At 39.3% G+C, this 13,201-nt stretch overlaps 2 protein-coding genes across 2 annotated transcripts in view; one reads left to right on the top strand and one right to left on the bottom strand.

The window, feature by feature from the left end:
* LOC114137394 (transmembrane protein 229b-like) overlaps positions 1–6,029 on the top strand; it is a 24,048-nt gene extending 18,019 nt beyond the window's left edge. Inside the window, exon 2 of the mRNA XM_028005942.1 lies at positions 3,971–6,029. Coding sequence (XP_027861743.1) covers positions 3,971–4,458 — 488 coding nt within the window. The 3' untranslated portion in view covers positions 4,459–6,029. The remainder of the gene's footprint in view (positions 1–3,970) is intronic.
* haao (3-hydroxyanthranilate 3,4-dioxygenase) lies at positions 5,434–13,201 on the bottom strand. The gene is made up of 10 exons (XM_028005938.1): positions 12,980–13,201; positions 12,754–12,832; positions 11,401–11,484; positions 11,173–11,279; positions 10,550–10,639; positions 10,432–10,475; positions 10,191–10,336; positions 8,807–8,875; positions 8,630–8,712; positions 5,434–6,575 (listed from the first exon to the last, which is right to left on the bottom strand). Exons 1-10 carry the CDS (start codon positions 13,066–13,068, stop codon positions 6,503–6,505), a joined length of 864 nt encoding a protein of 287 aa, XP_027861739.1. The 5' UTR covers positions 13,069–13,201; the 3' UTR covers positions 5,434–6,502.

The following is a 13,201-nucleotide window of genomic DNA, read 5'->3' as shown; positions in this document are numbered from 1 at the left end:
CGTGTGCCTACGAGCCATTCAACCTTCGCCGCTGCTGCCGACAACACCGGAACCAAAAGAACCACCATCGGACATCATGGAATCTAACTCTTCAACCAACACATCGAACCCCAACTCACTTTTTGCACCAATTCAAGTGAGTACCCTTGAGCACTTAGGGGTTACCCTGGCCTGGGTACTCTACTGCCACACTGGTTCCTGGCCCAGGGGACATCCTATGAGGATCTTCGTTGCGCTACAAGGATATGTCAAGCTTATCCTACGACCCATCGTCCTCCAGAAATGGGGGTTAGCTTCATCCCTCTTCGCTTGTTACCTGATGGGCCGCACCCGCATCAACTGGCGTAGGGGCGTTGTGGTTTGCCTATGGCTTGTTACCGATACCACAGCCCTGACACTGGAGCTGGTTCTTGGGGGCCGTCAAGCTACTCGAACCGCACCACTTAAGATCCTCACAGCTATTCTAGAGGGGCTTTTCGCAGTATCTATCCTCGTCTACTTAGCGCGCCAGGCCTTGTCCATCAAAGGTCGGGGCAGGCGCATATGGCTGCAGAAGTGGGTAGTTCTGGCTCTCTGGGCAACGGTTTGGGGGATCTTGGTGGTCCTCTACTGGCTTCAGGAGACCTCAGACCTGGCCATCGTTGTATGGATGATGACCTATGCTGCAATATTCCATGATTCAGCTCATGTCTATGATCGGGGTGAACCAGCTCCTGATCATGACATTCCGGTTCCTGTGATTGATTCTCCCTGGCTGGCAGCCCAAGCAGGCACACGAGCTTAAACCACCTACTCTCTCCGCTTTCGCTTTTGCTTATTCATTGTGTTATTATTAATCCGTAACCACAATCGTGAAGTTACCTGGGTTGCTGTTTCTCCTCAGGCCCCAACCTGCTGTGTGGGATGTGGGATCGCCGCAGAATCCTATGGATTCATTTGGGTTGCATCGTCCTCCCGCTGGTGTCACAGTTGCGTGAGCAGCCCTGTCACAGATGTAACGGCAATTCTCTGCGCCACAGGGCAAAGAGATTTGCCTTACATAGCGGCTTCCACATCTCGATCCCTGGAACGGGTGCACAAAATCGTGTGGACCTCTGCCTTTGGCCAAGACGACGACGACCTTTCAACATCTCCAATGCACACGGGACTTCTGCTGCCCGTGATTCAGAAGTTATGGGAACACCAGCTTACTCGACAATGCCTGCCAACTCTACACCTTCTCGATGGACGAGTTGTGGCAGTAGGCGAGTACCTTCCACCCACATGTCCCATGTCTCCGGATATGTTTATCGATGTCGGATGCCAAACCAGCAGTGCGACTAACAGAAAGGGTACCCAAACTGAGATTCTCAGTTCATCTCACCAAGCGTGCCAGACAGAAGACACCCTCTTCGCATCATCTCCGTCACCAGATCCGCCTTCCACCAATATGGATTTTCAAGATCTACTGGCTGAGTTGGAGGGATACTGTAACAACCCACTGACGCTGCCAGACTCCGAGGTGGATCTGCCTTCGCTTCTGCAGTCTTCACTGGAGGACATCAGCCCACCTGGATCAGCCGGATCTCCACTTCCTCCCCAGTTGGACGCCGAGCGCTGGAGTTCTCCGCCGTCCAATTTGACGGAGTATGAGGTTGTGGATACCTGGACACCGTCATCATCTCCGGTTACCTGCTACGAACAAGACATCCTGACTGCAGATTGCGGTGATGGCCTTGACCTATTTTGACTTTGGACTTTGTGTTTTCTGCGAAGCACCGTCCGATCTCAAGGAGGGGGTGTCGAGAAAACTGGTATGGGGTTTGAGATCTATCCAGGTACACGCAGAAAAAGGTGCATGAAGGCCTGAAAGAAATAAAGCAATCTTGTGTTTTGATTTATAATGATTAAGTTGGACATGTATGAGTACAATTGGTAAAATGACTGTGTATAAGTAGTCACTGAATGGTTCTGAAATGTATGAATAATGATCTGTAATGAGATAACAACAATGAAATGATTATGTTTGATGATTTATAATAAGTGAAAGAAATGATTAATGCTTAATGAAAATCTGCAAATAGTTTATAATATTTGACTGTGTTTAATAATTAATCAGAGAAAAGGGTGAGTGAAAAGAGAAGGGGAACTTGTGAGTTCCTGCTGTCGCAAGCAGTTCTGAACAGATGGCCAGACGCACAGGATGGGTGGGGCGGTATGGTTGGCTAAGATCAACACGCTAAGGGAAGGACGGGACTTTCCACCTCAGTCAGCAGACAGGAGGGGCCGACGGGGGTTTCTGCGAGGAAACCACGTAAACTAAACCTCCCCATACACATGCATGGCAGAGAAACGTATAAAAGCAGACGGAAAAGGAGAAGTTCTTGTTCTTTGTCCTCGGCGCTGAAGGAGTCGAAACGGAGAAGCAGAGGAAACAGCTACGGGCCGCACCCTGGAACCACGGGAGACTTGATACTCAGCGCCGCCAAGGAGGGACAAGTTCCAGACGCCCAAGCCCGAGTTCCTGATTCGGCCATCGGTCTTGCCTCCACCCCGAATACATTGCAACAGACTTGGAGAAAAGACAAAGTTCCCGGAGGGATAAAGAGCTGGGTTTAAAGGATTTAAACCCGTTCTACTTTGCTACTATTCTAAGGAGGATTTTTCCGCACAAGGATAAAGACTCCGTCCAAGGAATCTGGACGTCTCTGCTGCCAAGATTCACCATCAACTGGGTGTGAGTTGCCTCTGCTCCATAAAATTCCATCTCAGAAACAGTGACATAGGTTAGGGAAAGGAGACAGCATGGTATAGTTATACATGTGGACCTTATTATACTGTTCTCAAATTTATATACAATTGATTATTGATTTGTATGTCACATATTCCTGCTTAAGCTTGCTTAATAAAATTCATACTCTAAAATTCTAATGAGGTTGGTGGACATTGGAATTAATCGAGTCAGGTAATCATTCTTCAGTTCTTCTAATAAAGGTAAAATTAATGTACATGGTTCTAGTAAAGAGGAGGCTTCATAATTTCCTTTGGCGAGAGTAAAATAATGACCCAGGGACTTACATCCAAGTCACTAAATTTAGTCTAGCCGGTTCCAAGAGCGAGTTATATTTTAGAAAGCGAGCTACCGTTAACAGAAGTGGTTATTGGAATTATGCAGCTGTGAGGGCTACTCAGCTGATTGTTTCTTAACTGAAAAGGGTCGTAACTTCTGGATTGGAGGTAGTTAGAGCTAGACGAATCGCTTTCGACACCAGTTTGAATAGATTATCTCTTATAGATCTCATTTAGGGTAATACCCAGGTCTTAGAGATTTTCCGGACCTGTTAGACAGAGAACTGGTCAGTAGTCAGCCCCGGAGGGTTGTGATGAAGTGGGCGGGGCTAGCTATTGCAGGATAACGGACACCACACACTTGGATCATTGAATGCTTAGAGGTGTACATCAACAGGACTCTAAGAGCCTTCATTGCAAACTTGATGGGGATGTGAAAAACCACAACATCAGACATCTCAGCCCAGAAATGTGCAGTATCTTGCCAAGATACTGCGCAGAACCCTCAAGCTCCCAGGCCTCTGGTAGAGGACCCGAGCTCAGAGGATGAGAGAGACCACCCGCGGAGGGTGAGAAGGAAATTTATATATATATATATACTATATATATAACTGATTAATATTGTAAATATTACCATATTTATGTTTATATTGTATATATTTCCTACATTGTTTGTACTGTTGGATCTGACTTTTAATCTAATTGTAAATGTGTACAGTGACAAACAATAAATTGAATTGAATTGAACCCTTAGGGATCAATAAAGTATATTCTCTTCTGTTTTGAGTTCAATCCATTTTCCAATTTACTATTTAAAAAGTGACTGAAAGTTCACAGTTGTCTTAAATTAAATCACAAAAAACTTTCCAAATAGACTTTCAAGACGAACTAGTTTCAGTTTATGTGTGTGTGTGTGTTGCAGGGACTGTTGTTGGAGATGAATCCCCAGCAGAGCCTGACAACCTCGGCCCCCTTCATCCTCTCTCAGCCTTGTTTCGTCTCTACGTTTACGCTCTGCACGGCTGCCTCTGCGAGGTGGCCTTCACCGCCGTGTACGACTGGTGCAGCGCCCGAGACCAGAGGCTGCCAGGACACAGCAGCATCTGGGCGCTGCCCATGTACGGCTCCGCCATCTTCTGCATGGAGGCCCTGAGGGCCCGGCTGCTGGCCCAGAGCCGCTCCCTCCCTGTGAGGCTGGCAGTTTACACTTTATTCATTTACATGTGGGAGTTCAGCTGGGGCGTGGGGCTGAGCCTGATGGGGGCCTGTCCGTGGGATTACTCAGCCCATCGCTACAATCTTCGAGGACTGGTGACTCTGGATTATGCCCCTGCCTGGGCTGTTGCTGGACTTATAGCAGAGCAGCATGTAATTAAGAATACGCTAAAGATAAGATTGAAAAACGGCTGATTTCATGGTTACCTTAGGTTATGTCCTTACAAAATCACCCAAGTGACATTTAATGTCATTTTTAGCTGGAACACAATGTTGGTGTATTTTTAACACTGTCATAATTAAAAATTTTAATATATATTTTTTTTTATCTCCAATCAAGTGCTAGGTAAGAATAACATTGAAAAAATGACAAATTTCATGATTATCTTAAACAATGTCCTTCCAAATTTACCCACATAACATTTCATGTAATTTTTTTGCAGAAACAATACAATGCTATTGTATTTTTAATGTTTAATAATTAAAAAGGTTCCGAATTTTAATCTCCAATTAACAATACGCTAAAAATAACATTGAAAAATGACTTATTTCATGATAATCTTAAACTATGTCCTTCCAAAATCACCCAACTTTTAGTAAACTTCAAGCAATCTCAGTTCCTGGTTGTGAACTTAAGTATAATAGAGTTAATTATGTATTTAGCCTAAAATTACATGTATTCTACCATGTTGTCTTCCATGTTGCTGTTTTATTTTGTTTTTATTTAATTTCTAAACTAAAGTAAACCTACACAACATTTGTTGTCTTTTTTCTTTTTTTTGAAGAAACAACATAATTAAAAATTTCTGTATTTTTCCTGCTTCTATCTGCCTTATCTGGTCCTACTGGAGTAAAAAAATGTTTGGATTTTGTCCTGGGTGGGAATGTGTCTCAGCACGCCGCTTTGAGGAAAATGGTTGCATTTGCATGCTTATTAATTTTCAATATTTTCTTTAAAAAATCAGGATAGTTTGCACAATTTTTGGAAAATGAGAACCTGGCAACTATCTCACACCAGGGTTTTGTTCCTGGTGTACTTCAAAACTTTTGTTTTTGGATCTTTCCCATTCATTTTTCTGTCACGCAAGTTTCTCCCTGAGGTTTGATGATGAAGATAGTTTTCAACACACTTCCAGTAGGTACCAAGAAAACAAGAACAGGTGGGAAAAATTATCTGATGTCATTTTATTCCTGTTAGCTTAAAAACTGACGGCAGTTTCAGAATCGAGTTCTTTCATTATCCTTAACTTCACTAAATAATAAAACTAAAATAAATTGGCATTATTTATTACCATTATTCAAAGCGCATTGAAGAAGTTATTGTTTTTCTTAGTAAACATATTTCTATAAGGATGTTTGTACAAAATTCACCCCAGAAGTCATTAACAACCCAAGTCCATGCATTCATTTAAGAATAATTAAGTAAAATAATACATAGAAAATGTGTTGGAGTACATAGAAAGTCAAGAAAAAAGCTCAAAAATCACTTTTTATCAGGTCTGACTAATATTAATTTAATAATTTACTCTGCAGTGATAGTCTATGAAAGATTTTCTCATTGCTCAACAAACATGATGGGTCAAAGCAAGAAGCTCTCAAGAACTTCACAACCTCATTATTTCACAACGTATTTCTCTGAAACTTAATTTCAAAGAAATATCCACTCAACTGTAATTGCATAACTTACTGTGCAAAACTCCACTATTAAAGAAAACCCATGATAAATATCTTTTAAAGTTTTCTACAGAGTATTTAGGGAAGCCAATGAAATATTAAAGAGAAGACAGGTTTGCAGGAGGATCTGGAGTGAATATCACTCCAAAAACACCAAAGAACAAGAAGATGTGAGGTTGTTTCTGAGCATAAAGTGCTAGGAAACGTCAGATAATTACAGGAAGTATGACGGGAGGTATGTAGCTGCGTGTTTTTCATCAAAGAGCTGAAGATGAAACCCACATGAAAACTCGTTTTTGGTTGCAGGGAAAGAAAAAAGCTGGAGGCTTTTCTACTAATCCTGATAAAATTCAGTAAGTATGTTACTACTTTCTCCCTGTATCATTATAGTAGAAATTGTGGAATGATTTGTTTTGGTCTCATTTTTGTGTGTGGGTTACTTGGTTTGCTACTGACCTCTGGTGTAAGTTTCATGTCAATGTCATTAAAAATACATGTTTTAATAAAAAAGTGAACACCTTTAATACTTCTATTTAAGTGAATTTTGAAGGTGTGTAGTTGACAATTAGGTTCTCTTCCGCTCTGGATTTTGCACGACAACCAAGGCCACAGTCCCTTCATTCCTCTGCCACATGTACCTACAAAGGAAACGTGAATTATATTATACAAAGGAAACGTGAATTATAAACGGTAATTATATGTTTGTACCAGAATTTCTACCAGAATCATGCTAATTTTCCAAGAAGACAACATAAAATGGCACATGCTCTCATTACTTATTTATCAGATATCAACCGTATATGCATTTTGCCTGCCTGGGGCATTCAGGTGTGTGCAACATAATGCCAAGGAAACATCACAAATGCTCATATTAGCACAGGTTCCTACTCATCAGTATCTGAGACGGTTCCAATAAATTTGTGGTTCGTCAGTGTGGTAAGAAATCATTTTAATTCTCAAGCACAAACAAATTGTGCTTGTTCTTGATTGTCTTCTTTTTAAAGGGTTGGCAGCAATGGGAACTGCTAATCTAATTCAATTTGGTGTTTATTATTTATTATAAAAACAGTGTACTTCAACAGGTCTTAGGTCGCAAACTAAATGTCAATGTATCTGAAAAAATAGAGGTGATCCAATTTTTTCCTTCTGGAAAATCATCACCCTAGCTTACATAAAATCTCAAACTCAACAATGGAAAATAATTTTTTTCACGTTTTTCATAATGGTTTAATGTAATGAAAGTCATTATCTTTGGAAAACGGCAAATTAGCACCAACAATTTTTGCCAACTGCCAAGCGTAGTGCTGGAGGGGTGATGACTTTGGGATGTTTTGCAGTCCAAGGATGTAAATTTGAGGATATATTTGTTTTAATTTGTAGTAGTACTACAGTCAAATTTAAAGGTTCTTTGATATTTCCAACATTCTCGTCTAAAACTGTGTTTTTCCATCTATTTGATGAGTTAAAAATCTCTTGCAGAGGTTCTTGTAGGGATCAGGTGAACAGCACTGCTTCAATTAATTCCAGTTTATCTATGGTAAATCCATAGTTAGAGGCGCAAACACACAGAAAACAGCGCAGAAAATAGAAGCAAAAACCTACAATCAACAAAACAAATACAAATGGAAAATGTTATAACAGCAGGAAAAAGAAGCAAAACGCACAAATGAGAGCAAGTATAAAAAGCTGGAAACTTGCGCCGCAAAAACAGAAGTGCTCCAGACCACTAGGGGGAGCTGTATGGTTTCAGGCCCCCAGGAGAGATTGGATGTCATAATTTCATAGGATTTATAGAAGAAAGTTGGAGGAAGAAAGAAAAGGTCTGTTATGCTTTATGACGTTCTCAAACACACAATCTTTTACAATAATACAGAATTTATTTATGTTGGTAATATTACTTACTCCAGACTCCCCCTAGTGGTCTGGAGGACTTCTGTTTTGTGGAGTGAGTTTTCAGCATTTTGTGCTTGTTGTTTTTGCTATTTATGACATTTTCTCATTTGCTTCCATCTCCTGTGGTTGCAGCATTTGTTTTGTTTATTGTAGGTTTTTGCTTCAGTTTTCTGTGATTCCAGCACATTTTTTGTAGTTTTTTTTTTTTGTTGTTGTTACATTTGTTTTTTGTGTTTGTGTGGTTTGCTGTTTGCATCATTCATGTTTGCAGAGTATTTTGCCATTTGCAGTGCTTTTGTACCTGTTGGCCACCATCTAATATAATACATAATCACAGATTAAACTGCTAATATAATACAGTTTAATCTGTGATTATGTACATATAACTTAGTAATATTTCTACAGTATCCAGAGAGTTCAAAGTACAGTTTCTCATTTTTCGACCAAAGACTATTGTGTCAAAATCCCAGATACATCATACATCAACCATCAGCAGATGGCTGCTCAGACTACCTGGTACTTCTGGAGGTCTATTCCTGTTAAAAAGTATGTGTAGTCGCCACATACTTGATTGGACTGATGGAAAGTCGGTGATGGATAAGTTTCATACAAACTGCCTGACTTGAAAATCTAACTTAAAATCAGTTTTTGTGTTTTGTCCTAATTTCCACCCAATTAGCTAACACATTCTGTCAAAATCAGCATCAATGTCCATTTAAAGTTGTATCTATGTAATTCTGAGACCTGGAAAGCACCAGGTAATTTGTATTTTTAATATTATTTATTGAAATTGACTCACTGGCTCTGTTCGGGGATGAGCAAACTAGCTCCTGAAGTCAAACTAAACGGCTGCTCCGCCATGGTCACTGTTGAAGATCCCTCCTGGGAGAGACAGAGAGAAGATGTGTTGGTAGGATTAGCTGTTAGGAGCTTATGGTGGTTATTAGAGGAGTTGGGACAGGAAGTGTGTACGTGCCATTTGCCAAATCCACAAATCAGTTTGCTGGACTGAGGTCTCTGTAAGTCCAGGTCCAAACACCATTACCTGTCAAAGACAAAGAAATAGAGAATCTTCTTTTATTCATTATTGTTATTATTCTGTTTGTACAGATGCACTAGTCCAGACATCTTAGTTTGATTACCAGGAAGTCTAATACTTTGTTATCATTGAGATCGGATTTGTTGTTATATAACCAACCAAACATAAAACAAAAACATGAGACTTTAATCTTAAATGAATAACATTTGTTTTGGTGAATCCAATATTCTGACCTGCAGAAACATGCCGCTTCTAGCACTCCCTCAAACATGCAGAGGAAGCACAAAAACTATAATTTGTCTGTAATTAGACACTTGCTTTCAATTTCTGAAAGTCAAGCTTTACAATGTAAAAGGCAGCTTTCAATTTGCAGGCTTTATAGATTTGATACGAGACAGAGAGAATAGATTTAGTTTATATTCACCCTATTTAGGCTTAGAGATAAAAACAATATATACAACCGAGTCCTAATTAGTGGTTTTAATTTATTACCGTTAGTAGTTTCTCGTTGCCACCGTAAAAATATAATTTTTTATTCATTGAACTAATACCAATACTGACATAAATATGAATATTTTTCATTGGAGTCTAATGTGAAAGACTAAAACAAAGGTATATACAATTGTGAAATAGAAATAAAATTCTATATGATTCAAAAAACTTTTGACAAATTTAGTTATTAGCAGTAATCAGGCAACTTTTGAAGGGAGCTGAATGCTTTTTTAACTTTTTGGTTTTTTATTTGTACAATTTTTTTTAAATCATGTATCGACTTCACAATTGTAAGCCACTTTGTGATGGTCTTTCACATTAAACTCCAATGAAATATATTTATGTTTGTGGTTGTAATGTGACAAATTATGGGAAAGTTCCAGGGGTGTGAATACTTTTGCGAGCTGTTTTATCCAAACTGTTATTAGAAAGGATAAGACAGGCTTACATTATGATTCTGGAATAGCCTTTTCAATGCGCCAACCTCAATATATTGAAAATGTGCGCTAATCTGTGATTAAAAACCAGGTCTGAACCCAACCAATTTTAATGAAATATTACCAATTACCTACAAAGGTGTGGTTGTATTTTAGGCCAGAAATATCTCAGAAGCTTGTTGAGGCTACAAAACCCAAGAAAGTGGAGTTCAGCTTGCTAAGAGACATTTAACCAAATAAGAGTAAGGTTATTTGGATTTATTTGAGCTTGTATTTGACAAAGATTCAAACTTTGTGAACTCAATTCTTGTTTGCGTATGTATGCATTTTAATAAAACAATCTGCCTTTACAGAAAGCTCAAATGTTTACGTTATAGAGTGACACCTCCTACCTCTGTCTCAAACTGAGCTCCAAAGATGTTGATGGGCCTGCCGTTAGCCAAAGATGGCCTCTGTTTGTTAAGCCAGTCCTTGAAGGAAAATGGTGTCATCACATTCATGGTGTTCATCTGGAATGGAGGCTCTCTGAAAACTTCATCTGTTCACCCGAAAACAAAAATGGCAGCAGTTTATTCTTTAGAAATTTAGCAGTGTTCATATTAGATATGTGGGAGTAGAAAGCAGAAAGCTCACTTGGATCCGGTTTTCCCGTCTTGGCCTGGTTTGATGCCATGAATCTGTGAGTGATAGATCAACCGACATCATAAGCTTCAATGAATCCTGATGAAATAAAAGTGGAAATGTGTCTCACTCTTTGATAATCGGAACCAGTTGTGTCCCCAGATTCTCGCAGTAGAACCATCTCTCGAACAGGATGTCAGTGGTGTTGTCCACGTAGTACCTACAAGAAGCAACAGGTACTGGTGACACTGACGCACCTAAAAACGACCAACACTGTGAAAAACTATAGCTACGACAGGATGTGTCAAGTTGAACAAGCACTGCAAAAACACAAAACCTTACTGAGTAATTTTTGTTTAGTTTCTAGTGCAAATATCTTATTGCTTTTGAAATAAGACAAACTTACAAGTAACTTTTTAGCAAGATATAGAGGCTTGTTTTAAGCCTCTATATCTTAATATTGATGATAATTCCTTAATACTCATGAAAATGTTCTATTGGCAGATAAATTAACTTATAACATGGGAAAATGTCTCGTTATTAGTTAAATATTCTATATCTTGCTAAAAAGTTACTTATGAGTTAGTCTTATTTCAAGTTTGCTAAAATCAGAAATTAGACCAAAATTACTTGGTAAGAGTTTGTGTTTTTTCAGTGTGCATACATATATTTGAGTGTGAATAATTTTGAGACTGTATTAGAAAAGCAGGAGTCGAAATGAGGGAAGAGGTGAGTGGAAGAAGAGAGGTGAACCTCAGGCAGTCAGTTTCAGTCAGTAGTCGCCTTCGCTCCACCACCAGTCCAATGGTGTTGGCTTTTCTCTGCGGCGAGTGGGGGATTCGAGCTGGGAGCAGAAACATCTAAAAGTGCAGAAAAAAATCACACAATGAGGCAAAGATTATAATTCAAGTGTGTTTTAATGCTCTACAAGGAGAAAAGACAGATTTCGGTTCCAGATGTTGGTGAAACGTCAGCGCTTACCTCTCCTTCTTTGATGTGTACGTCCTTGTGGAGGCCATTTTCAATAACCTTCAGACACATGTCTCCCTTCAGCTGGAAAAACAACTATTTCAAACAGGAAAAGACAAGAAATGGGTTAAATGTCGTTTTTTAAAGGCTGCAGTTGCCCAATCTGGAGATTGTGCGCTGAACATGAACACATCAGATTTGACCTTTCACATGCAAGAACTGCTTTCCTCCCCCTTCCCTCAGAATGTCCTTGCTAAACCTTTTAGCTTTAGCCACTTATTCTACATAACTGACAATCTGAACTCTCCAAGATATGAATGTTAATATACAAAAGAAATATTTGGTCTGACGGTTTATCCATGCATACTATAGAAATCTTTAAAATATCCTGAGTATTTATTGATTAAACTCTGTGAACCTCTGTTTATTTATTGGAATGATTGTACTCAATCATGAGGCCGGAGTAATAAATTAGTGACATTTTATTTATCTTTGAGAGTCAGAAGAATGTAAAGTAATACATTTTTATTATTTACTGTCTAATGGGACATTTTCAATAGGTTTGAGCGATATGGATTTTTTTCATACCACATCCAATTTTAAAAAAAAGAAATTACAAATGAAAGAAAATATTTTTGCAAAATGGTTTTATTTCAATTATCCATTAACTGCAAGAATATAGTTACAATATTATCAGAATAAAGATGCAATTTTACCAAAAGAAGATCTTAAAATTAAGAGAAAAATCAATGGAATAATTGGTTATTAAAATAACTGAGTTTCATCTTTGCTGCAAACTTATCCTTCCAGGGTCATTGAGTGAAAAGTAGGGTATACCTTGGTCAGGTCACAGTCCATTGCTAGACAACAACACAGAGACATAAGACAACCATTCACATTCTTAAGGACGATTTAGAGGGGTGGATTAATCTAACAGTCATGTTTTTAGACTGGAGGAAGCTGGAGTACCCAGAGAGAATCCACACATACACAGAGAGAACATGCAAACTCTATGCAGAAAGGCCCCAGATCGGGATTTACCAGCTGCACCACTGTGCTGAATACAGCCAACCAAGAGGGACTGTCGAAATTTTCCAGTCTTCTCTGAGTTGTTTTTGGAAAATGTTACGAATTACGAATGAGTAAGTTTGCAAGTCTAGACAGCAAAGGATGCCACCAACAAGAAGGACCCAGTTAAAGATTATTAGGGACACTGTGCCAAAATACACACTCACAGCATTTCAGCTGCAAAGTGGAGTTTGCCCAGGTTCATGGAAGATAAGGTAATGACACGGGGAAAGGAGACGCTGAATCAGGCTGTGTGAAAACAGCTAAGGTTGTATTTATGTACTTTTTATTTCCTACCTCCTCCCCTTCCTCTATATGGTAATCCTTCCTGGTGTTTGGACCCCCAACAAACATGACGAGCAACTGGGAAAAGTGCCTGAGAAAAACAGAAATTGAAAGGAGTCATGTGGTTGCTGCATGTTCACACACAACATCTAACATGTCTGGTGTTAACGTCCCAAACAAATCAATCACTGCAACAGATTTTACTGGCTAGAAACAATCAGCAAAGCATGTTACTCACATCAGCTTGTTGCACACTGGTGGTAGAAAAGCATCTTGGTTTTCCGCTATCCACTTTTCCACATTGACCAGAGGAACTTGGCTGCTCATTTTTTTATAAATGACAAGCTTTGGATTTTGCAGCAGGAAACTATTTGACTTCCTTTTCTTATAAATGTTTAAATGTGGCGATATGAACAGTGCAAAATGCAGAAGTGGGAGTTAGACAGTGAGGGAGGAGCTG

Source organism: Xiphophorus couchianus, chromosome 22 (assembly GCF_001444195.1).
Source record: "Xiphophorus couchianus chromosome 22, X_couchianus-1.0, whole genome shotgun sequence".
Taxonomy (NCBI): Eukaryota; Metazoa; Chordata; class Actinopteri; order Cyprinodontiformes; family Poeciliidae; genus Xiphophorus; species Xiphophorus couchianus.
Note: the sequence above shows the minus strand (reverse complement) of the source record. Positions and strands in the feature narration are given on the sequence as shown.